Here is a 26,611-nt window from a genome sequence, read left to right as displayed (position 1 = left end):
ACGAACGGTACAGCTGCCCCCAGGCGTGTCGAACACCGGGGATCTCTCAGTCGAGTCGGACACTCGCAAAGCGATCCAAGCAGCTGGGATGACCAGCTCAACGCCTTTGGGATCCAACTATTTGCCTCGGTGTCAGCGAATGTAGGCGTGTGCTTTCACCAGCTCGTAACGACGGCTTTGTTTCTCGGTCGACGTAGACGAAGATGCCACTCTCGGAAGAGCGCTGCTGCTGCTGCTGCTGCTTGGTTCTCAGAACCGGGCGCTCCCCCCGATTTGAGAGTTTGGCGCGGGGGGGCGGGCGTCGTCCGACGGTAGGCGGGGTTATCCACGGAACGCGCGCTCACGATAGCAGCGCGATTGAAAGAAGAGAATAACAGTATTGGCAAGGGAGGAGGCTGGGAAAGTCGAGGAGGGGGAGCTGTATACGAAGAGCGATGAGGCAGCTTTGGCCCGTGCTTCCAACATTACGCTCCAGCACGCGGTTCCTTGTTACGAGACGCTGGGAACACGACGACGACTTTGTTCGTGGGTTGGAGAGGAGGTCTTGCCTCGGGCCTTGGATCTCCATTCAGATCCGCGTAAGACGCAGAGACGGTCGCAAAGCTGATTTGAGTAAAGCTTGTCGCATTTGAAAGAATACCAAGTTCTACCGACTACTCGAGGCAGATATTTATTATTTATTTAGCACGTCGACTACATCGTTCGAAGAACTACCGGAAATGAAATAAAAGAAGACACCCAAAAAGAAACGATACGTCGAGGTTACAGTACTGCGATAAATAACTTGCCTGCTTATGCTTTTCGTGATAGAATATGTACAATGCAAGCTTCTAATGCACATTGAATTCTGTGAGAATTTAACCCTTCGCTAAATTTTTAAAGTTTTCCTTACTTCACAACAGTGTGACTGATGATGCAGCACCACTTGTTCTACAGTGCAAAAAAAAAAATGTTCAATTTATTTCGAGCGGCAGTGGTCGGAGTGTCTAAACCCGACAATTGAGAACGACACCTTGTTCACCGTTCTCATATGTAGCACTGAATTGCGAATTGACCTTCTGTGGAACTTACGTAAGAAGATATTTATTTGAACACCAAGGTTTCAGTCATGGCAGATCTCCGCCACACCCTCTCGAAGAAAAAATAATAAACAGCAGAACTGTGCTGGCGATGAAACGATTTGCTTTTAATGCCCTCAATTTTTGTTTTCTCAGACATAGCATATGCACTCTCCTCGGGAACAGTCAGCACGCGACAGAGCTGTTGGAGAGTGAAATAGAAAGCGATAGCGAGTGATAGAGCGGTAGAGAGAGGGAGAGAGACAGATAGACAGACACACACAGCGTCAGGCGCCAATCACACACAGAAAAAAACACGCGCATCTCGCCACACCTTCTGCGGCGAAACTTACATGCGTACACAGCAAGCGAACATGAAAGGTGCAGTCGAGGGAGCGACATCCACCGCTGCACCGGCTGTCATTGGTGTACTAACACTGAGGAGTTCGGGGAAGAAAGAAAAAAAGGTATTGCTGTCGGCACGCCCATTCCGTGCAATGACTGGGGCGCGCTCTAGATGTAATGTACTCAAACGGCTGAGATCGTTAGTTCTCATTAAGCGCTCGCTCTTCCATTTTGTATGTGTTTCATGTTTTAACGTATCGCAGGACAACACGTCCGTCACTGCTGCTACTGACAGTGTCACGTAACGTCCTGCTGCCACCACAAGAATACAAAAAAAAGGTCTTTAAGTGTTGCCCATGTACATCCAACAAAAACACCTCTAAACCTGCTTAACACCTATTCCCCGGCCATACGTGCAACAAAATTTTGACAGAAAGTGATCGGGACGAGCAGTCACGCTTGAAGGGACTTCAAATGCGCCGAAGCGCTACGTTCACTTATACTCCCTCTTGCAAGTCGTTGGCGGCGCTGTGGAAGCTGCAGGACTCCTTAGCCAATGAGAAGGCCGAACGCCCCTCGAGATGTGTTCATCCGCGCCGCGTCGTCTGCTCAGCGGCTGCTGAATTCGAGGTATACTACGTGCACGCGCAAATGTCCTAACACGTGTCGTATCGCTGTAACAAACTCTTGTGCCAAGCGAAAACATAACACCCTAATCCTGTCATTAATCAGACATTTACGCCCGGAACTATATTACGCTGCGGAACGATATTTCCTGTGTACGCTTGGTACCTCCGGCAGCGCTGCAAACGACTTGCGAGATGGAGTACAGAAGCGTGGCGGCCTACCGTCGAAAGCAGCTCACAAGTAGAACCACCTCACTACAGCCTACAGAATTTTTTCTAGGTAGAAGTAACGCAAAATAATTTTTTTCCAGTGACAAAAGAAGAGACATAAGAAAACGTCCCATTACGTGCGTCTCCCTGTCTCTTCTGTCCCTGCTTATTTCCTTAATTTCGCAAGCGTTAGCTGAAGTAGGCTATAGTTTCGTAGTTTCACATACACTGTGACGTCCCATTCGGAGCGCCCCTAGACTTGACGTTCCCTCCTTCCTACCAATGCCAGTAAAAAAGTAGCCACGTAAACTGAAATACAACAACGACAGCAACAAGGTCTTCGAAAAGAACATGCCTACAAATGAGGCCTTGACGAAAGTTTTCAAAATCACGATGCCTTCATGGAAAGGCGGCCCGCTCACCTGGGCGCTGTCACTTCTGGCCTCAACTGCAATTTGGTAGAAGTTATTTTTTTCATTTACTAGAAATTGTCGTGGCCTAAGTTTTTTTCCTACGACCAATTACGTTTTGGCTACGTGCAAGCTTGAACACCAACGCTTATGGGCACATACACATAGTACACCGCTCTAGAGTTCGATTTCTCGCAGAGGGCCCGTTCTTAACCCACGGAAATCCTTACCCATGTCAATACACTCCCATGACATGAGTATCCAATACATTTCGTTTGGCTTCCCTTCAGTACACTCTAGAATAATTCATGCCGTTAGTTCAGTTGCGCGTAAATACTGAAGGAAACGGATGAAACTATTTATGTGCTAAGGCAGCTCTTCTTGAAAAACATACACCTCAACAGCTTCAATTCTTGAATGCGACAAGCGTTAAGCCGGCAGAGGGGAATGAAAATTCGAAAATTTCTCAAAGCCCTCTTTTTGGGCCCCCAAATACAACCACCATCACATTATTTTCAAAAACATGATGATAAAGCAGTAAGTGACAACCTCATGAGGGATAGCGTACGACATCATTATCGAGTCTTGGTTTTGGTTTGGAGATGTTCGCTTGTAATTCAACGATCGACCAAACGTGTCAGTACCAACATTGGAACTCTGAAACGCCCATAAACTTTTACTGACCTGTCAAGTGATGTGTACGATTAGACGACAATGGCAACTTTATTTAAACTGTCTAATGCATTATCTCCAGAAGGTCACTTATGAAAAATATTTTTGTTCAAAGAGACAGCCGATTTGCAATTTACATTCCTACTGTGCGATGAGCTTTTGTAACGCTCGAGATGACATTGCTGTGAAATTTCTGCATACGCCAGCAACACTGATAGAAGTTAGCTATCGCCACGTGGTTCTATAACGCTAGTGTGATCAGATTTAGGCAATGTGTATGTCGTTATAATATGTGCGTCACTAAAAGTAAAAAATAAAAGCAAATTCTAGCTTAATGCGCCCATTGCATTGCTGCAAAGTTTCTGAGGCGACCGCCTTTTGCGCGGGCAGATCCCAGAAAGCACCGATGCATGAAGGATAATTTTAGACTATCAAAATTCGTGAGCGCCTATCTGTAATGGTGGGTGATACTAAAGCGCTAATGTTGGAATACAAAGATATGAAGCGGCGATACAAATACAAAAAAAAAAATCCGAAGAATTTTATACTCGTCGCATACATACGCGAAAGGGTACACTCTTAATTCCTCCAAGTGAACTTTGTGCGTGTTTCCTGCTGTTACATTGAATTTCTTTCAATTCGTCTTTCTTTCGTCTCCACTGAGACAACATGCATGCTCTCTTGTGCATGTAGGGGTCTATGGCTATGTGTCTCGTCATTACAACATGCGCGGTGCTTTTTTCAAGATATCAGACAGATTTAGCACAGCTGAGACGTGGTAGCTCAACGGTCACCTGGGTACCGGAAGGCCTGGAAGCGAGTAACAGCGATACTAACGACATCTTGTGAAGTTTTGTTTGACAGAATCGGCGTTGTAATTCGATTGAAGTGACCAACTGCTATACGCTTAACAGTTGGCGTAAACTCGTCCACGTAGACAAGAATGACGAAAGTGTGTTTGTAAATTATGTTTTCCGAACAAGAGAATACTCCCAGCGCGTTATGGTTGACCGCTGTGTGTCGCAAGATGTCGCCAGCAGAGCTGCCGGTTAGCTTCCCGTTCCGCGGTGTCGTCTCTACTAGTACGTCTCCTCTATTCTGAAACCCTCTGTCAGCTGTCGCGGTCAGTTCTTCGGTGCGATGTTCCCCACTGTTCTAAGGTGCGGGCTGCGAAATACGGTGAATAATTTGGAACATTTACGTCACCAAGGGAACGCTTCGCCCCGTGCGTTTGCCGCTTTATGACGACAACCTGTCGCTAACTATAGGTGAGGTGACGAAAAACCACTTTTGACGTGACAGAGTCCGAGGCCTTTACATTCGCTTAGCACACTCTCTCTTTGCTTCAATACATGCCGAAGCAGAGCCTCGTAAATGACGCACTCCGTCTATCGATACACACCAGACACTCTTCCAGACTATACGATCGCTCACAGGATACATACGCGAACGGGGTGACGTCGTCTTAGCCTATGTATATAGTGGCAGCCTTGTCGTTCTCAACCGAACCCAAACGGGTCATTCTCGTCCACGTTCGCAGACACGTTTACAAAAAAGAGAACTGCGATAAAGCACGTCAGTTTGTTTTGCCTAAATGCGTTGGCAGTGTTTGGGACACATCTGCGCTTGAGCACGCAAGAACCACCAGAAAGCATTTCGTGAACCAAGGCGCGTCGACAACCCCTGCGGAGAGCTCATCTCTCAGCAGCAGCAGCCTGCCTCCAGAAGCGTTGTCAACCTATTTCCAAGCTCGCATCAGTTTCTTTTTTGTTTATTCTGCACCTGTGTTCTTTTCCTGTTTGGCTCACAGAACTCATCATAAGGTATGCCCAGCCTGACAGCCAAGCGAACGGGATTCTTTTCCACGCCAATCAAAAGTATAAGGCCATCAGGTACGCGAGAAGAGATTCGAGAAAGCATCGTAAGAAACGTCATGACCGTTGTCCGCAACGGAATTGCGTTTTGAAACGTAGCGCACCTATTCTTTGTTATATGTACAGCTACGGGCTGAAGGATTACAGACAGTGCAACTATTAAGGCCCACCACGAGCCCGTTTGAGGCCCAGTCACCAACGGGGCTCCGCAGTCACAAATGGCGACCCGCCACCAATAAAGGCGTGCAGGTGCAAACTGGCTTTCTTTCTCTTTTCGACGTCGCTAGCATTCTGGTTATTTGTGTAGTTATAGAAGCGCTCAAGATCCTTTTCCGGTAAAACTGTTAACACACTTGCGCTTGCGTGACCCGTCACGGAGCTCGCTTGGAACCCGAGCGAAGCGTCCGCGCTGTTCCATATTCCTCGCTGCCTCATTCCCCCGTCGAAGGGGGCAGGGCAGCGGCATGGAATAAGCTAGGATTTATTTACACACATATTTATATATCACGCGAAGACAAACGCATAAACGGAAACACGCACACATGCGCACACATCAACATGTACATATATGCATTATGTAAACATATACATAATATTTATACATATATATTTATATACCTAAGTAATTATAGAGTGCACAACACGGTGACGAGGAGAGAGAGGCTGAGTTTCATTTCTCTTGTTGAGTTTTTTTTGGGGGGGTTTCGAGGATACACAGTTTAGTTAAAGGTTTACAGATACTCGAGGGAGGAGTAAATAATGATGACAGTACACGCGTAACAGTGTGTAAAAAACAACAAACGATAGAGAACGAACAATGCAACAACAGTGTTTTTTTTTTTGTTTCTTCTCCCATAAACGTCTTCATCTACATTGCCAGAACGACACCATGCACCTCTCTACAAGAGTGAGTTGCAAGCCGGCGCCGTACAATACAAAGAAGAAAAAAACAATCCAGGCACCGCCGATCCTGCCTGGTTTGGCGGAGTTTGAGGGTTGCCCGCATACACACGGCACACAGGGGAAAAAAGATAACGCGAATGAGAAGCGCTTGACGAACGCCCCCCCACGTGTGGCTGGCCTGCACACGCCCGATAAACAAGTGAAAGGAGCGCCCGAAGCGTAGGAATGATTTGAATCGTCTCAGAGAGACAGAGAGAGGCACTGCAGAATAGCGGAACAGAAAGGGCCGCTGCCATATGGTCTCGCTCCCCGCGGGAGAGAGAGTCCGCCCATCTTGCCGGATCCCTCTCGAGGAGCCCGATTAGCACACACCCGAATTTTCGACGCTCGAAAGGTTGCGAACTGCGGTCGCGTGTAGCTGGCCATAACGCCGGCTCGACAAAGTTTACTGCGCCAACAGCCAGTTTTCCTTCTGAAAGTGCCGGAGCCATACCTGAACGGCTGCCAAGGTCTCCCAGTCGTATACCTGCCGTTTAGGTAGAGCTGAAATCGCGTATTTTGTTGTCGCTGGCCCAGGATACAACATCGACGAGCTGCACGCAAAACCCGTTATCAGCTTCCCAGTAACGAAGGTAGCAGGTGCGCAAATCTGCAACCTTCCTTGAAGACGACCGGACGTTGCAATGGGCCCCGACTTCGTGCGAAACCCGGTTTTGTTGCCAGTTCAGGCTTCGACCGAACTGGCTTCGCGGATAACATCGGCGATGGGGACAGTGAGGCCCGCTGAGCGAAGGCGCTGGCTACAACGACGCAGTCACAACTTTCCGCGCGTCAGCTTTAACTTCGTACGAACGCTCGCGTATCCTAAGTACCAATGTCCGAAGACGTGGCGCATGGGCGGGGACGTAGGCGCCGTCTAGGCTTTTGCATAGCTAGCTGTACCACGCTGCGTGAAAGGCCACCGACCTGCCAAAGGAAAAGCGGATGTTTCTGCCGAGAAACCAAAGTGAGCTGTCTGCGGAGCCGTCTGTCCTGTCCGGTCACCTAGGTGGCTGCGGGAATTTAGAGGTCGGAACGAAGTCCTGCTCGCACGTAAAGCGGAGCTCTGGGCTTTTAACTACGTGCCGCATTGCAGTTGTTTCGCGTTTACCTGCCGTACAGAAGGGCCGTGGCAACGCGCGCGATTACTCTTCACTAAATCCTTGATTGAGAGCGGACCTACGCTTTCGTTGCGGTGTCTAAGCCTTATATCGCATCGATCCCTGAACCTGCATCGTACAACGTCGGAGCTCCAGCACTTCTCCAAATGGTAGCTTCCTGAGCAAGGTCTTATATGCGTTTCACAGTCGCTTCACCGTAATACAACTGTGTAACGTGGTGAAGCATACAAAATGTGTTGCGTTGAATGGAAGTGAGATTTTGCTCAACATCTAGGTGTAAACAACATGTCATTGTTTAGTATAGTTCGACGGTGCCTCCAGGACATTCAAGGCGTTGCAACGGTAACACTAAATCTGGTACTCGGATGGGTCCGTAGGTTTAAGATTCTTCGCCACCGGCTTTATCGTAATCTGAGTTGCTCTCCTGAGGCCTTCATCTACCTGTACGATTTTTGTATGCTCAATAATATCATCGCAATACAGATGTGTATTGCAGTGAAACTTGCTAAAGCAGATTCGTCATTATGGAGCGCATATAAGACCAGTGCCGCTTCCTGAAGGCTCGCATATACAGCTGTACCTGACATCTTCTCATAGTGTCTTCTCTTAATGATGGAAGGAAGAACGAAATAGTACCGGTAGCTCAATTCTCGGCGATTTGACCAGTGCATGCAGTAATGAATTCCATTGATCCTGGGGTTAAACTAATGCAATAAGGGTAAGTGCGCGAATCATTGTTGTTGAACTCCCTGATTGGTGATTATAAACAATGCCCAATTCTTCATTAGGCAAGCCAAGATCAGCACTTTAGGCTTAACTTGGTCGAAGAACAGAAAATTCAACTTTTTACTGAGCAGAACTGTCACAGACCATACCAAGAATTGCGACCTGATCATGGTCACTTAGAGTATTCTCCAGGCATGTATTACTAAACGTTAGGAAATCAGCCGCTGGCTGCTATTAGAGCGCCGACGAAGTTTACTGCGTTCGTGAAAATCTTGAACGATCTCTCAAATAATAAAAAATTGATGGCCTCGCAACACACTCCTCCTTCCACGTCCTACTTGTCAAATAATAATTAATTAACTAATTATTATACTGCTGACAAACGTAAGTGTAACGTAACACAGCCTTGTGCTTCTGTTCATATTCATGAGCACACAGACATCCATTTTTCATAGCTCAAAGGAGAGCCATACTGTGCTTCTTACGTCACAAACAACGTTCAGCTTGGTGTCAGTTAAGTGTTCTTCCGTGCTATAAACATTTAAGCTCATAGGTCGCCTTTCGCCAGAGTACTATGTCTGCACAGCTACATGTGATAACAGTACAACCTTGTTTCGATCTAGTGATATGTGCCCTTAGTTATTCCTCCTTCTTGACTGAAATCTGCTGAATCACTATTCGAAGGCCAGCTCCTACGATTGTTTCAGCTAGAACGAATGAACAACGCTGCGTCTAACTTCTGATCCGCGGAAAGCTTATGCGTTCGGTCGCTACCAGCACAACATGGGTAAAATACAGCACGGTGCAAATGTCAGCTTGTTGGTGCCTTAATCATCGTGAAACAAAAGCGCGAAGACGGGACACAGCTCAATGGCCTGGCAGAAGATACATCACCCCGGGACTTTAAGCAACGCAGGAAATTGTGTCCCGTGTCATTAAGATGTGTGCAGTCTTCGCATTGTTACTTCATCGTGATGAATAAAATATTGCGCGTAGTAACGCATGTGTTTTACGTATGAACGATTATTCACTTTTCTTTCTACAGACTCGCAGAGCATCCATATATCTCATAAAAGCTGGACTTATTTTATGCATCAACGTCCTTTAACTCGGTTGCCGCAAGGGATTACGTTTCCAACATTTTTCTGTCGTTGGCCGGTGTCTTCGTTATCATAGCGCAAAGGTGAAATCGGCTCAATAATCAATATTACGTGTACAATTTGCGTTGCTTCGCTGTCCGCCCGCTAACAGCCACGACCAAACGCGAAAGCCAACGAGTCGTAGCTAAGACTCCGGGCAACTCCGAACACAGCGTATCTGCGAGTAAAGTGCTTTGCAATGTGAGGTTTCCGATTAATATGGTCAGTCCTCCGCTTTGCATGTGTGACGTAATCTGGCTGCCCACTTGTCCCACTCCTGGAGAACATCTGCCGTTTCCAGAACATGGCCACGCAACGCTTCGTTGGGGGGTGAAAAAAAAAAAAAAAGAAGAAAGATTGCTTTCTCGCCTATAAACATGCAGCACAAGCTAAAAGGGATGATACCAAAGGGTGTTTGAAATGCGCACAACACGTACCAATATGTATATGATGAAGACGCGCAGACGAAAGCACACGTCTCGTAAAAACACGCAATATGTACAGTCAATAAAAGCGGCAACTTGCTTGTCATATACAAGAAAACAATAATACATCAGCTTGCGTTAAACAAACAAAAGTTATATAAACAACATAGGATGCAACAATAATTAAAAAGACGTATAACTATCGTTTGGGTATCGCTTCCCGTTGACTTCAGAAAAACTGGTCGCGGAGTTACAGTAATAAGAAAAGTAAAAATTCTTGGTATTTTGTTTCTCAGTAAGATATACAGCGCTGTGGTTTTATATTATGGGAGAAAAAATGAATATGGGTCTTTCCTTCACTGTCACAAAAAATTCACATATGGAATTAGTCAAGAGGTTGACTCTTTGTACAAAAAAAAAAAAAAAAACGCAAGATTAAGAATTAAGAATCGCTTGCCTTCACGATGCGCGAGTTTGAGCTCGCCACAGGACGTCCGGTCCAGTTTTTTTGGCACGGTGAGAAAAACGAACGGAATAAAAAAATATATATTACGTTCTTCACGATTTTCCCGCTGTAGCGACAAGTACCAGCAAAAAAAAAAAAGAAAGAAAGAAAAAAAGGGAAAGAAATTGAGTATTATCGCGCCGCACAGATAACAGCAGAAGCGATAACGAAAAGAAGGCTGTGGTCACATGGAATCGACGAAGGCGACATATGGAGGGCTACGCAGCGAACAGGACGTTGGTTTCCGTGGCCGCTAGCTTTCAGCCGTGTCGGGCTATCCGAATCGAAGGCAGCAGCAGCGTGGCAGAGGGAAGTCCGGGGAGATCACGACGTGTCCGCCTTGTCATCCTGCAAGAACCGGTGGTGCAGCTTTAAACTATACGAGAAAACTACGCGAAGCAGTGTTGCATTAGTATTTGCGCTGTCCTATTAGTCCTCCTTGTGCCTGCGTCTTCGACGACGCCTGCCACATCAAACCAGGAATCTCTAAAAACTCGCACATCTTTCTGTCGTTCCGATGTAGGGCCGTAAAGTATTTTTTTCCCCTGAGAATTGTTTTTGGCTTCGTGATGCAATGATAGTCAGGGAGAATAGGGGTCCAAGATACACGCGACGTACCATGCACGATGCAGCAAATGTCAGCTACGAAAAAGGAAAACCGAGGGGCTCACTCTTTTGTCAGAAACAGCCACGTGAGGCCGACAGGCAGTCAAGCCAGGTAAAGCCTAGGGTAAGTTATTTGTAGCTCTATTTGAAATGTAGAAATGATAAGGTAACTGAAAATGGAAATTGACAAAACAACTTGCCGCCGGTGGCAGCCGAACCTTAAGCTTTCCTTGGCTTCATTGCCTGTTGGCTTTCATGTCATGTGTACATGTCAAATATGCAGTGCTGTATCCGAGGCATCAGAACAACCTCGAAGAGCACTACAGTGTAGGGGCTACGTGAACTGCTCCGAGGAAGGACCAGAGCAAGTCACTGTTTAAGGTCCGTGTTTTGCAAAGTGCAGAAACTAAGCTGTAACGGAAATAAGTCATAACCCGGACCAGAACCGGGATTTACGACGTCCAGGCGGCACGCAGTGACGTCATGGGCGCCGCCATATTGTTGTACACCCAGTAGGGTGAGAAGCTGCGCTTCATCTCAATTCGCTTATCTCCGCCAGCACAACGGAAGCTCTGAATAGCACAACCAAGCTGCCTACGTGACGTCACGTGAACGGGCGGCCTGTAGGCGGCCTCTTCAACAGAAGGCGGCACATTGTAGCTGCTCTGGCGGAACCGGAGAGACATTTGACATACTGCATATTCGAACATGTTTCATTCACAGAACAAAACAGAGCGAATTGTTTTTCCAGCAGAAAATGGCGTCATGCTAGTTCGCTTCGCCATGGTGGCAGGAAACTATATGCAAGGTTACGAAGGCAACAGAAGAAGTCAGGACGACTGGTGAAGACACTAATCAAACGTTCGAAAAGTCAGAAACGCGCATTGAAGGGTATACAGATCACGAATATATTACTCTTTTTAGCCGCGCACGTGACCAAGCTTTACCGAGTTGCACACAACGTCGGGAAACGGCCTCGCAGTAAGACAGAAAGCTAAGAAATCGTGCACAACCTTTGCGGACATAAAACGGTAGGTTACGTGGGCTCTTTGCTAAATGTAGAAATACAAAATTCGGCGTGAAACGGGCGGAAAAATATAGAGCGCAGTGCGCGTGTTATCACGGTTCTTGCGTAAGACTGAGGGCCGCAAGGTAGACGCCTGTGACGAATATTGAACGGCTGAACTGGAAAGAGGGAAACGACTAAGGAAGACGGTCGTGGACACGTCACTGGAGCAGAAATGGCACAACCGCAGAAAATGTGCATGCCAAGCCCTTTGCAGCCAAGGTTAGCGTTTTAGCCAAAAGCGGCTGCGAAAAAAACGGGGAAACCCTGGAGGCCATGGAGATAGCTAAGGAGGAGAGTGGGTCCGTAAGCACGCCCTCAGTAGTTCTCATGACTAAAGAGAAAAAAAAAACATATCTTGTCGGCAGATAACATGCAATCGCCTATCGTTGCCCTTTACGTGGCCGATACGAGGCACGGACTCTATGGGCCTGTGTTTTCCTTTTAGCACGTACACTACCATAGAGAGACAGAGAGAGAGAGAGAGAGAGAGAGAGAGAGAGAGGGAGAGAGAGATGAAGAGGAACGGCAGGGAGGTTAACTAGATAGCAGTCTCCGGTTCGCTACCCTACGCTGGGAACGGGAGATAGGGGTTATACACTACCATAATATATATAGCTGCACGTGCGAAAATAAATTCAGTTGTTAGTACAGTGACGTCTTTATCTGTCTTTCTTAGTCATCTTTTTTCTTTTTTTGCAGTTCAGCTTTTTAAAACTCGTCTTAGCTATGAGCCAACTAGATTAGTTAAATGCTATTCTAGATTTTTTGTTCTGTGAACCATGACCCAGATTGCAAAGTCTGTCGGTGCTGCTGAACGCGCGGAAGTGTTAACCCACTCACAGACACGAGACTAACGGGAACATTGACGGTACCTGCTCATTCACCGTGTCGTGGTCTCCAGTGCCGTTGACTCGTTGCAAGGCGTCGTCAGCTTCAGCGATCATCTTGACACGGCTCTCGTTCTGCAGCAAGCGAAAATGACAGCTTGGCATTTTGGGCTTGACAAAAAGTGTCGACAACATAAAGCTTAGTCAATTGTGTTCTGACAGAACAGATGTGCTAAGAAAACTCTTGAACTGGATGGCAGAACATCGGCTCCCTACACTGAACGTTCCGCGGCATTTGTGTCAAAGAGATTGGATGAACTCGAAGCGACGATGGTACCACCAAAGAAGCAATAAGGGGGTTGTTTCTTGTCACGACGGCCTATACCTTCGCAGATATATGAGGTACAGTGACGAAATTTTCGTTATGTCAGTTAAAGCGTGCCCGTAATGAGCTGCGTCTGGCGCTTATTTACTGGTTTGCTATTGAAGCTACCTGGTTAAGAGCCTCATCGGCGTTATTAGCGTTTACTCCAACATAGTTCACACTTGCACAAGCACAGTTTGAAACCAAATCGGTGCAAGTCTACTTGCTCGTTTCGTCCAAGGTATTGTCATTGCTGCGAAATGCAATCTTCGCTTTCGCCTATTTCATCAACTTGTAAATTCGGACAAAAGGCAAATGTCTATGTCATCTAAAAAAGGTACAGCTTAATACGTTAGGACATGTTACGGTTGCCAGACTGGTCTATATATAACCAACTTCAGGTATGAATTAATTCTGTCCACTGAAGAAGTTAGCCTCGCCACCCTTCGTGCATCATCAGAGAGAGAGAGAGAGGAAAGGGGAAAGGGGAAAGGCAGGGAGGTTAACCAGAGTGGAAGATCCGGTTTGCTACCCTACGCTGGGGAAAGAGGGGAGGGGAAGGTTAAGTGACAACCAAGTAGAGATAAAGAAATAAATGAGCACAGACATACAATCACAGTCGGTCACTGTCGCCGCATACTGTCACCGCACAGCACAGTAGCACTTGCAGCACTATGAACATCTGTTCATGGTGCATCACCAAGGAAGGAAGGAAAAAGTGGAGAAGGCAGGGAGGTTAACCAGTTTAGCCTAACCGGCTTGCAACCCTACACATGGGAGCGGGATGGGGGGATGAAAGATGGGAGGAGAGAGAGAGAGAGCACATAACACAGCATCACCAGCATCTGGTGCATCACCAGAATATGTGAAAACATACAGGTGCAGAACGTATGAAGAATGTTCCCTTCCTTACTGCATTTTGTCAGGCTTGCGGAATGTGAACTCTGTGCAAGAACCCTCTACATGAACGTCAAACATGTGAACATCAACAACTACCCGTCTAGCATACTTGGAAAGTACCTATCCAGACACACGAAAAATATGCCTGGTGTAAAACATTGTGGGGAAAAAAATAGGAGGAACCAACCCCGGTTGCGATCTAATACTGCGTTTAGCATGCTTTGGGAGGTGGTTATTTCTGGCACTATGTTGCAATATACGTGTTGTGCATGGCGCTCCGCTTACCACTGTCTTTACCCGTACGCGGGAGGCAACCGGTACTTGGGTCAGCGCATCCTCAAGGACCAGTTCGCAAACCAGTACGGCGTCTAAAAACGCGAGCTGTCACGAGGGAAGGGTTTTTACACTGGTGGGCTCAAGGAAACCCTTTGGCTAAGCTGCTGCACCGCATTGAGAATCGGCCCACAAACACGGCTAGACACACACACGCACACACACCCACAAAAAAAAGAAGTCGCGGTTAGTTCCAAAACAAAGCTATACACGTAAAAATTTTCAGCTTCACCCCCGAAGGGCGAAGCAATGACAACGATAGCAAGGCTTAACGTTACGCTTGAACTTTTCGGACGGTGTCCTTTAACTAACTATACGATGGTGCGACATTTTTTTGTTTTCGGCGCTGCACGCAAGGTGACTCCTGCTACAGCGCCCTGGAGTTACCAGGCGTCTAATACAACGCTAGCGTAATAGGGGGGGGCGTCGCATTTCGGTGGAGCGCAAGACGAGATCGGCGGCAAACCGCCGGCTTTAGCAATCACCCAGTGAAACATGAGATAAATGTTAGCTTGACGCTTCCTGACCGCACCGCTCAGAGCAGTGCATAAGCACAGCAGGTCAGCAGTAACGCTAGCATGGTTACAGTGTGCGCAGCACTCATGCCCGCTCATGCGTCGACTTCGCCTTGCTTTTTTTTTCTTTTTTTTAGCAGGAATACGCACTTCGCGCGCCTCAGGAGGCCCCTCAACGCTAAGCGAGTGAACCAACCGCGCATGCGCCGTCGAGCGGGACAGCGCGACAAAATGGCGGTGCCGACGGCGTTTTTGCGCCTCCAGCGTGCATACATAGGTGGCGTTCAAAACCCGACGTTTATGACGTGTTTCCGGCTCCCGCAATCGCTTCCGCCGCATGCAACCAACAAAAGTATAACCTTCCAAATCGGCATCTGTTTTCTCCAGGGGGTAGCAACCACTATAAGGTGTGCGGGTTTGGGGCGCGATCGGAGATCTTTGCTCGATACGCGTTCTGTCCGGTTGCTGCAACGTCAAAAAATGCCAGTATGCAAAATTTCTGATAACGGGGCGGAGAGAGCAGCCAATCGGCAAGCGGTGAACTCCCCGGAAGTTTACTTCCCTCGTTTGTATAATACAAAAGGAAGTGTTTCTTGTCTTCCAATGAATGGAATCTTTATCTAAAAAGCGATTTCTTTTTCTTCTCAGGCTCAAACACGTGTTCAGATAGTAGTACGTGTGACTACTGCAATTTATAACTATTAGTTTCTCTGCGTCGTCCCTAGGTGGTGTCGCGCACAGCGAGAAGAAAAAAAAGAAAGAAGAAACGACGGGAACAGTGGCGCACTTTTCAAGAGGGGGCAACAACATTCCAGTGGCTCGCTGGCACCGATGATGGGGTCGATTTCGCTGTACAACCAACGCACTATTTGTTTCGAGAAACGAAAGCGACGCCGGTATTCGCTTTCTGTCATTTCTTCAAACGCGTTTCGCACCACCACCCGCTCTCTTCCTCATCGAGCAACATCAGCGCAACAACCTAAGTTCTTAACGCAAGCGCCATTTTTCTCGAATTAAACTATGGATTAGATCCGAACGTGCTATTCAGCTGCCGAAGCCGTCGTTTGGATCCAATCCAATCCACCAAACGCGCCACGCGACGTCGGTCTCGTAACGAGCGATGATCGCTCCAAACTTCCGAACATCCGTCGCGTTCGGCGCTTAGCAGACGACGTGCTCGGTTGCACGATGATTGACAGGAGGGTGTCGTCGTTTTGACGTCACCAAAAACGAGGCCGCGCCCCGCGGCTGGCGACGTTGGCGCGGAGTAGGCCAATCGCACGCGCCGGTAACCGAACGAATGCGCCGAACAACGATCTCCGATCGCAACCTTGGACAAAACTTATTAATATTGCAATAAAACAACGCAAGGAGTGAACCCGCAATATGACGACATACTGACACCGACAGCAATTTCGCCCAGCCTTCTTTAAACCTCCCAACTCGCTTTGCTAAAGCACCTTATGCATATTATTCAAACTTGAAACACTAATTTGATAAAAAGTGTTTCAAGATCCATGCGATGCGTTTTGAGTACACTATTTGTGTCGGTGCTATAGCTATTTGGGACGCTATCTTGGCATGTTCCGACCGCTCGATGAAAGGTTCGTGCTGCGACATAGTATACCGCAGGCTTCAGTGTGCGTGTTCCTCATCATTCCTACGGTGTATCGCGACGTAAGTATACTGCACCTCCACTTTGATCCTCCGAACGAGGCGTTGCTTTTCGGCGCGCAGGTTCTCCGCCTGACGCTTGGTGTTCTCGTCCTGGACTGGCAGTTCTTCCAGCAGGGCCAGGTGCGCGTCTTTTTCGCTGATGGCCGACGACAGCGCCTCCAACCTGCGAGCCACTTTACGTTAGACGATATAAGAGCCAACCAAACCGTGCGGTGACTCGTTTTTTTTTTCACGGTCATCGGCCGCGTCATGCTTAATACGCCAGTTCTGAGGTCGCCGACACTGACCAGTAATATGCTCGGTCAGTACAATCGAAAAGTCCACCTCGAAACATACGCTGCTTGTAACTTTCTTCTGACGAGGGTTAATTCAGGTGTACGCTTTGAATGAGATAGTTGTTGTGTACGCCCTAATAGATCTATCCTTCCTTTCATCCTAAAGAAGTTCTGTTCTTTAGGTTAACGCAATAGCATCGAGCAGATAAAAACCATGATGTGCACTTCACATGTCCACTTCATCCTGTACTTAAGAAGCAGCATATTTTTTAACGTGATACTATTAAACTGTTCGATACGAGACCAGCGGCGTTGCAACCGGGTTTCGTAACGCGCGCCGATCCGGGAGGCAACGCAAAAGGCGTAGTTGGGCGAACCCTGCAGCCCGGTATTTTGTGGCGATGCCTGTTTCGATGCTAATGCTTCTGCGCGATTTTCGCGTACGTGAGTTGCCGCGTTGTGGCCACTCACGAGTGATTCCGGCGTAAGTTAACGATATGTTCCATAGCGATGGTCTTGTGGTTTGGAGCGCGGGCCGAATCAAAGGTGTCGGTCGGCAGATACTAACATCGGGGCACAATGTATTGTTGTGCCATTACCACAAGCCCGGATTCCGAATCTGCAAGATGCAGAATTTATCCTGCGAGCGCCCTTTGGACAAACCCGGGGCTGCGCCGAAAGGCACAGCGCCCTAATTCTCCCTTGACAAGTCAAGATGCTGAGCCGTCAGGCAGTGGTGTCCTCCGGAGAAGCATCGGCGGGCAACATGTTCAAACGTGTCGCCAAGTGCCAGACAGCCCGGCGCCGTACCTCCCCTTGCCTGGAGGTCACCGCGCCCGCCAACTTTGAACGGGGTGGCCAGCGCGGTCGCTGGTTGGACCTCTCGGACGACCGTCGAGTGCTCACTTTGTATTGGGCCGTTTGAGTGACAATGGTTTCTGGGGGCTTATAAGCCGCGGCGCACCGCCTGGAAAACCGGATCCGCCGACCCACCGGGAGCAGAGTGCCGCTCTCGACTGGAGTGAGATGTGTCACGCGTTTTCGCCGGACGTCGCCGTGCGGGAACAGTCGCGTTTGCTGTGAGCTCTCGGCCCCAGTGCCGATCCGATCATGTCCAGTATAATAACCTGTATATAGTGTATAAAGTCCCTTTTGCTATTCTCACCGACGCCTGACTCGGAGTCTTCGCTACCAACGCTCTGTCACGAAACGGGTGACGAGCGCTACGGGACCACCTCAAAGTCGTAATAGTGGTGGCACCGGTGCAAAGTCGTAACAGTATGTATTCACAAGGTTCTTAATCGGGTGACTATAGTGGACGTTGTGGACTCGTAGACAGCAGTAGTATATTTTAACGTTATAACCCGCAGGTTACCGTGAGATAGATTAAGTCACGAGGACGTCAGTGCTATCGCATTACAGCCACTCGAGTGGACCGTGAGGGCCTGTGAGTTTCGTATTTAATATTGAACAGATTTCCGCTGTGTGAAGAATATTAAATTTGGATTATCTAAAGTATACATCTATACTTTGCTCAAACCAGGAAGCAGGGATCACTAAAATGCAGTATCAATTCACTTTTGGGCTATAAAAGAAAACAACTAATGCTTTGACACCCGATGGTGATTCACCTGGAAGCATTTCAACCTTTTTAACGGACTTGCAGAAGAATTCCGATACCTTACGAGCATGTGTAGCTAGCCAAGTTGTTGAACAAAATAAAATATAAAAAAGATACTGTGCAAGATAAGATGTTAAGGCTTATGGTATGCAGTTGTAAGAACTCTGGCGACCGAACACCGTACTTTACTTGTATTTTGTCCCGTGGCTTCTTTTTTATCGCTTTTATTTTGCTGAACTGCATGACTAAAGTTGGTTGGGATACACGGTATGTCATAAAATAAGTATACGTATGGCCCTCGCCCTCGGAATCACCCCTTTTCCGTCCTCCTTCAATTTCAGTCCTGCGCGAGTTCAAGCACATGTCAACGCATTCAGTTTTCTGCTTTACATTCGACTACTCTGCGAAATTGAACACGAAAAAAATAAAGGCAGTAAGCACAGCATACGCACATCACTGCACTGCTAATCCTGGCGACGAACCTCTGAATTAAGACGCAATGCATGCGTGGTCACTTTTGTTCTGTCTCCGCCCGTCGCAGGCTGTTTCACCACCAGGCTTGCCTGCGCGCACCTCACAAGTTTTTGAAACTATAGTTTACCTGTTCTTGCAGGAATTGCTGTTCCCATGTGCTAAGTTTGCCTTACAGGCAGGGGCGTAGTCAGGGTGGCGGGATGGTGCGAGGGGGAGCACACCGGGCATGTCCCCCCCCCCCCCCCCCGTCTCCAAAATTTGTTTGCCTGAATGCTGAGAAACACACTGGACAAAACTGTAACATTGTGCTTCTGGTTCTCGTCGCGCGTATATTTAGCGCTAGTTAACAATATTAAAACAGGATGGCCCTTGCCCTGCCGTTCTTCCCCCCTCCTCTCCCCTGCCCTTCCCTGCTCGCGTCCCCGGTCAAGTGCGTGCTCCCCACCCAACGAAAAAACATTCCTGGCTACGCCACTGCTCGCATGATCACGCTTTCGCAGTTTGGAGGTAAGATAATATCGTTTACGACATTGCTCACTTCATGTCGTAGAGCTCGTCCAGGTGGCGCTTCCGTTCCGCCCACATGGCCTTCCAGCCAACGTCCTTCATCTGGAACCTGAGGTCGGGGCAGCTGCCGCAGCGGACGCACTCGCTGCTGCTCTTCGCACGACGAAGTTGGGCTTCCAAGTCCGTTACCTGCGAGATAGCCAAGAATGAAACTTGTTGTGATCGAGGCACGAAGAAGGAAGATGCCGGTCAAATTCGTCACGGCTGTAAGATTTTGGAATATCTTCAGAGTTTTAAAGAAAGAAGAAAACAGAACAGGAGGAACACCGGTGTTAAGCTGAAGCTCTTTTAAGAATTCAGAGAAATAAAATAGGGCAGTAAGAATGTTGATTCTCAGCCTATGTTCTTCAAATTCAGTTGAAGACCAGCGTTTCTCATGTCCTGTTCCCTTCGTCTGCTTTTACTGCTGTTACGTTTCGCCTACAACGCGCGGTAATGCCGGCGCGGATGCAACGGACGCCGGGGCTTCGTTCAAAGCGGCGGACATTTTGGCCCGTGCGACGCCGCCGCAACGCCTCCCCGCCAAGCGTGTCCAGGCGTGTTTCAGTGCCACGTGTCTTCGTGTGTGCGTGTGTGTGTGTGTGCCCTCGCTTGTCAAAGCGCGGCAGCCGGGGAGCGGAGTTCCCCAAATGAGGAGCCAGGTCTCTCGGCTCGACCGTGCGCGCCGTCGTGTGGGCGCGTTGGCGATGCGTCACTGCACTCGGTTCACCATGTCTCTCGGCTCAACCTGTCTCTCGGCTCGACCGTGCGCGCCGTCGTGGGCTCTTGCTCCGCCGTCGCGTGGGCTCTTCCCGTGACCTTCCCTTTTGGACCGCGACGCCGAGGGTATAAGAGCAGCTGCCCCCGGACGCCAGGAGAGAGGCTCCGATTTGTACTGTTGAGTTACGTGCTCTCCCGTCTCTCCACTTCGGTCGACCTGACCGGCCGCTCTTTTGCTATGTTAGAATAAACAAGTTGTTCTGTTACCAGTCTTCTCTTGCTTTGCCGGGACCTTCGGATGCTTCCAGTGCCCCAGGCCGCCAGGCCAACGCTACCCTTGGGGCTTGCGACCCATTGGCAATAACGGGCGTCAGCACCGAGACCCCAACAACTCGTGCCAGTGGTGCGATTCCTACAACTGGTTGCCAGCGGTGAGATCGCGACAACGGAGGCCAGCAGCGAAGAGATGCGGTTGACTGTATGCTGAGCAGCACAACGACCATCCGGGAGCAGTGCAACGAGCCCTGTGTGATGACTGGTTGCCTGCAGCGGAACGACTGCGCTGAAGTCTTGGCTGCAAGGTTTGGTGAGTGCGGGACTTTCTTCTTCTGAGTTTTGCCAGGCTTTTGTTAGTGTTAGAAACAGAGCTGGTAATTGTGGTTGTCGTTGCTACCGGGTTAGTTTGCGGCAAGACAATAGTAGGCAGTAGAGAAAGCAGCATTCAGAGCAGCCATGGATTTGAAGTCGTTGCGCAAACCGATATTGCTGGAGCTTGCAAGAGAGTTGGGTCTGGATGTCTCAGACAAACTCAGAAAACCAGAACTGCTAAGGGCTATTCTTGAGTTAGAAGCTGAGGATGACGAGCTGTCGGAATGCCTTGAGACCATTGAGGAGAGGGAGCGCGAACTTAAAGAGCAAAAAGAGAAACAGGAGCGCGAACTAAAAGAACAAAAAGAGAAAGAAAAAGAAGAGCGCGACCGTCAACACGCTTTGGAAATGAAGGGTCTCGAGTTAGAGATGGAACGCGCTCGTAATGGAAGTAAGGCACACGGTGCAGGAGAACGAGTATTGTTCAAAATGACTGACCTGATGCGGCCGTTTAAGCTTGGAGAGGACATTGGTTTGTTCCTGGTTAACTTTGAGCGAACGTGCGAGAAGCAGGGGTTCTCTCGGGAAACGTGGCCACAGCGCTTGCTCACTTTGCTACCCGGCGAGGCGGCCGACGTAGTCGCTCGCTTGGAGAGAGAGGAGGCAGAGGATTTCGACAAAGTGAAATCGAGTCTGCTAAAAAAGTACCGGCTGTCAGCGGAGGCGTTCCGTCGGAAGTTTCGGGAAAATGAGAAAGGCAAAAGTGAGTCATATACAGAGTTTGCGTACAGGCTTATGTCAAACATGCAGGAGTGGCTCAAAGAAGAGAAAGCGTTTGGTGACCACGAGAAAGTTCTGCAGTGTTTCGGGCTAGAACAGTTTTATAGTCGGTTACCTGAGAACGTGCGGTACTGGGTCTTGGATAGGCCAGACGTTAGTACGGTGGCTCGAGCCGCTGAGCTAGCCGAGGAGTTTGTGACGCGTCGGGCTCGCGGAGCTAAGGACGGTCAAAAGGGTGAATTTGGCTCCAAGTTTGAGAGGCCGAAGTTCACACCCATGAGAGCAAAGGGGGATACACGTAGTGCGGATGCGAGTGAAAGCAGTCCGACCGAACGTAAGGAGACGGCGGCAACCGAAGCCGAACGCAGAAAGCGGTTCGAGACGAGGCAAGCGCGCGTTTGTTATACGTGCCAGAAGCCGGGTCACTTTTCGGCGCAGTGTCCAGAAACAAAAACACAAGTCGTGTTTTTGTCTATATGCAGCACTGACGAGAACATGAAGCTTCTCGAGCCTTACATGCGAGACCTCCTCGTGAACGGGAAAGAGTGCCGAGTGCTTCGCGATTCCGCAGCTACAATGGATGTAGTTCACCCCTCTTACGTAGAACCCGATATGTTCACGGGCGAGTGCGCATGGATCAAGCAAGCAGTGGAAGCTCATAGCGTGTGTCTGCCGGTAGCAAAAGTGCTTATTGAAGGACCTTTCGGAGCACTTGAGACGGAGGCCGCAGTGTCATCTATGCTGCCCCCCCAGTACCCGTACTTATTTTCGAACAGGTCCGATCACCTCCTGCGCGAGAAGGGGCTTTTGTTTGGTGAGGCTAGCGTTCAGGCCTTAACCAGATCGAAGGTTCGGGAGCTCGCTGCAAAGGCGGTAGTTGCGGGGCCAACGTTGTTGAACGATGAGAAAGGGTCAGAGGCGCAGCAAGCTGGTATTCAGAGCACGCCCGAACTGAATAAAATTGAGCCTGTAGCGTTAAAGGCACCAGATACTGGAGAGGAAAATCCCGACACGGGAAAGTTAGAAGAGCTGTCTCCAGATTTGCTCATCGCGCCTACGTCAGACGGACTTAACAGGTTGCTAAAAGTCAGCCGGTCGGCTTTGATAGCCGAGCAAAAGAAGGATGGCAGCCTAGAAAACATACGCTGCAATATCAAGGAAGGTATCGCCAAGAAAAATGCTCGCTTTGTGGAAAGAGGTGGGGTCCTGTACCGGAAGTATCTAGACCGCAGGGGAGTGGAGTTCGATCAGCTGATCGTGCCTCAATGCTATCGTCAGGATCTGTTGCGCTTGTCGCATGGGGGTTCGTGGTCCGGACACCTAGGAGTTAAGAAAACTAAGGACCGTCTCTTGCAGGAGTACTATTGGCCAGGGTGTTTTCGGGACGCAGACCACTTTGTGAAGACATGCGACACCTGTCAGCGGGTGGGCAAGCCAGGGGACAAATCGAGGGCGCCGTTGAAGTTGGTACCTATCATTACGGAGCCTTTTAGACGGCTCGTTATTGATACAGTGGGACCTCTGCCGGTAACAGCCACGGGGTACCGACACATTTTGACTGTGATCTGCCCAGCGACAAAGTTCCCTGAAGCAGTGCCGCTTAAAGAACTCAGCTCAGTTGAGATAGTCAATGCACTACTGTCCATCTTTGCGCGAGTTGGTTTTCCTGCAGAAATCCAGTCAGATCAGGGCACAGTGTTTACTAGCGCTTTGACGACAGCCTTTCTCGAAAGGTGCGGGGTAAGGCTGTTACACAGCTCAGTGCACCACCCCCAGTCGAATTCCGTGGAGAAGCTCCACTCCGTCATGAAGCGCGTGTTGAGAGCATTGTGTTTTGAACATCAAACTGACTGGGAGCTGTGTCTGCCTGGAGTGATGTTTGCATTAAGGACCACGCCGCATGCGGCTACGGGGTTTTCGCCAGCTGAGCTGGTGTACGGTCGCTCGCTGCGATCTCCGCTTCGCATGCTTCGAGAATCATGGGAAGGCAGGGGCGACGACCCAGTCGTGGTAGAGTACGTGCTTAAGCTCCTCGAACGCTTAAGAAGGGCACAGGAGTTGTCAGGTGAAGCAATGGCAGAGGCCCAACAGAGGGCCAAGGTTTATTATGATCGGACAGCCAGGGCCCGTCGTTTTGAGGTGGGCGATGAGGTCATGATATTGCGCACGTCGCTAAAGAACAAACTCGACGTGCAGTGGGAGGGCCCAGCACGGATTGTTCAAAAACTGTCGGACGTTAACTACGTGGTGAGTCTGCCAGGAAAGCGGAAAGCACAGCAAGTTTACCACTGTAATCTGCTCAAACCCTATAAGCAACGGGAAGCAGTGGTGTGCATGATGGTAAACGTGCCCGAAGAGCTTCCGGTCGAGCTTCCGGGACTAGGCTCAGTGACGAACAGGAAAGACACCGATCAAATCATTAGTGACTTAATAAGTAAAGCATCGCTGTCGCCTGAGCAGAAAACCGAACTACACCAGCTCTTACAAGAGTTTCAAGGTCTGTTCTCTGAGAGGCCTGGTAGGACTTCTGTCCTTACTCATGACATAGAACTTACCTCCCCAGAGCCAGTACGATCCAAGGCGTACCGGGTGTCACCCCGCCAGAGCGATATTATGGAGGCTGAGGTAAAGAAAATGCTACAGCTCGGTGTTATTGAAGCGGGTGAGAGTGATTATACCTCCCCTTTGATTTTAGTTGAGGTACCGGGCAAGGAACCTCGTCCTTGCGTCGACTACCGCAGGCTTAATTCCATCACTAAGGATCAAATTTATCCGATCCCTAACATCGAGGAGCGCCTTGAGAGAGTGAGTAGCGCTCAGTTTATTTCCACCCTAGATCTTGTCAGGGGTTATTGGCAGGTTCCACTTACAGAAGAGGCTAGTAGGTATGCGGCGTTCATTTCACCAATGGGGACATTCCGTCCTAAAGTTTTGAGTTTTGGTTTGAAGAACGCGCCATACTGCTTTTCAAGCCTCATGGATAAAGTGTTGCGGGGACAGCAAGAATTCGCTTTACCGTATCTAGACGACGTAGCGATATTCTCCGCATCCTGGCCTGAGCATATGGCCCACTTGCGGGCAGTGCTAACCCGCCTGCGCGATGCGGGCTTGACAGTCAAAGCTCCCAAGTGCCAGTTAGCACAGGCCGAGGTTGTCTACCTCGGACACGTGATTGGTCGGGGTCGTCGCCGCCCCTCTGAAATAAAGGTGGCCGCTGTGCGAGACTTCCCGCGACCGCGCACGAAGACCGATATTCGGTCGTTCTTAGGTGTCGCCGGCTACTATCAGAGGTACATCCCCAGGTACTCTGATATCGCGGCTCCCTTGACGGATGCTCTAAGAAAGACAGAGCCGCAAACAGTCGTCTGGGATGAGACAAAGGAAAGAGCTTTTAGCGCCCTAAAGAGCGCCTTAACAAGCCAGCCTGTGCTACGATCGCCCGACTACACAAAAGGGTTCGTTGTTCAGTGTGATGCTAGTGAGCGAGGCATGGGCGTTGTACTGTGCCAACGGGAAAATGGAGAAGTAGAACACCCCGTCCTGTATGCTAGTCGTAAGCTGACGAGTCGTGAGCAGGCGTATAGCGCCACCGAGAAAGAGTGTGCGTGTATCGTGTGGGCCGTTCAGAAATTGTCATGTTACCTAGCTGGCTCGAGGTTTATCATTGAGACGGATCACTGCCCTCTCCAATGGCTGCAGACCATCTCTCCCAAAAATGGCCGCCTCCTGCGCTGGAGCCTCGCTTTGCAACAATATTCCTTTGAGGTGCGTTACAAAAAGGGGAGTCTCAACGGTAACGCCGATGGCTTAAGTCGAAGCCCCTAACGTGGGAATCAGCCTCAAAATTGCTTGTTACTGATGTTTTTCTTCCTGAGGCAGGATTTTTAACCTATTGCTTTTGTGTAGTGTTTCAAAGTGATGATGTGCTTTTTAGTGCAATTTTTCCGATTTGTGGACGCGTTCTGAGTGCTGCTAAACTACTGTAAGGAACTAGGCAGCAGCATAAAAGGGGAAAGAGCCTGGCAGGGCTTAGTGAGGGTTGTGCCGTGCTTGCTGACTGAGCGGTTGACTTTCGGCGTAGTTCTAACGCTTGCCGGAAACGAGAACAAAAATGTCAACTCTCCCGAAGTCACTTTGCAGTGTCCTGTGTGCACCTGAACGTGAGAACGAGGCCTTCTCTGTGCGCTGCGCTCAAGAAACGCCAAAGGACGCCCGACTTCGGTTATGAGCATCATCGAGCGACATCCCTCCGGACAGCGGATGCAGTCCCCTGACCATCGGGATCTCCTTCCCCCGGCGGGGCGGTCTGTTACGTTTCGCCTACAACGCGCGGTAATGCCGGCGCGGATGCAACGGACGCCGGGGCTTCGTTCAAAGCGGCGGACATTTTGGCCCGTGCGACGCCGCCGCAACGCCTCCCCGCCAAGCGTGTCCAGGCGTGTTTCAGTGCCACGTGTCTTCGTGTGTGCGTGTGTGTGTGTGTGCCCTCGCTTGTCAAAGCGCGGCAGCCGGGGAGCGGAGTTCCCCAAATGAGGAGCCAGGAGGTCTCTCGGCTCGACCGTGCGCGCCGTCGTGTGGGCGGGTTGGCGATGCGTCACTGCACTCGGTTCACCATGTCTCTCGGCTCAACCTGTCTCTCGGCTCGACCGTGCGCGCCGTCGTGGGCTCTTGCTCCGCCGTCGCGTGGGCTCTTCCCGTGACCTTCCCTTTTGGACCGCGACGCCGAGGGTATAAGAGCAGCTGCCCCCGGACGCCAGGAGAGAGGCTCCGATTTGTACTGTTGAGTTACGTGCTCTCCCGTCTCTCCACTTCGGTCGACCTGACCGGCCGCTCTTTTGCTATGTTAGAATAAACAAGTTGTTCTGTTACCAGTCTTCTCTTGCTTTGCCGGGACCTTCGGATGCTTCCAGTGCCCCAGGCCGCCAGGCCAACGCTACCCTTGGGGCTTGCGACCCATTGGCAATAACGGGCGTCAGCACCGAGATTCCAACACTGCGTTAGCAATTATGGTCACTCCAGGCGCATTTCTGCCGTCGCCGGCACCTTGATGTTCCGTATAAAGTGAACGGCCGATATTAGTGTCGCTAGCGGGCATTACGCTGTATGTGCAAGTGAAAGCGTGAGAGCGGACCCGGAGATCGGCGACTCAGTCTCGCCTGTGCGAAACGGAGGAAAAGCGGGGAAGAAGCGCGCCGTCTTCCGCCGCGCGCGAGGCACCCAGCGTTGCGAGGCACCGCGGAGGGGGAGGGAGGGGGGGAAGAGG

At 49.7% G+C, this 26,611-nt stretch overlaps 1 protein-coding gene across 2 annotated transcripts in view; it reads right to left on the bottom strand.

The window, feature by feature from the left end:
• Positions 1-654: 654 nt before the first annotated feature.
• LOC126522798 (uncharacterized) overlaps positions 655-26,611 on the bottom strand; it is a 143,257-nt gene continuing 117,300 nt past the window's right edge. For both annotated transcript variants that reach the window (XM_050171612.2, XM_072288750.1), the window contains 4 exons: positions 19,253-19,410; positions 16,360-16,507; positions 12,601-12,690; positions 655-10,401 (listed from right to left, as the gene is read on the bottom strand). In XM_050171612.2, the coding sequence (XP_050027569.1) occupies positions 10,378-10,401; positions 12,601-12,690; positions 16,360-16,507; positions 19,253-19,410 (420 nt within the window). In that variant the 3' untranslated portion in view covers positions 655-10,377. The remainder of the gene's footprint in view (positions 10,402-12,600; positions 12,691-16,359; positions 16,508-19,252; positions 19,411-26,611) is intronic.

The sequence above is a fragment of the Dermacentor andersoni genome, chromosome 6, assembly GCF_023375885.2.
Source record: "Dermacentor andersoni chromosome 6, qqDerAnde1_hic_scaffold, whole genome shotgun sequence".
In the NCBI taxonomy this organism is placed as follows: Eukaryota; Metazoa; Arthropoda; class Arachnida; order Ixodida; family Ixodidae; genus Dermacentor; species Dermacentor andersoni.
Note: the sequence above shows the minus strand (reverse complement) of the source record. Positions and strands in the feature narration are given on the sequence as shown.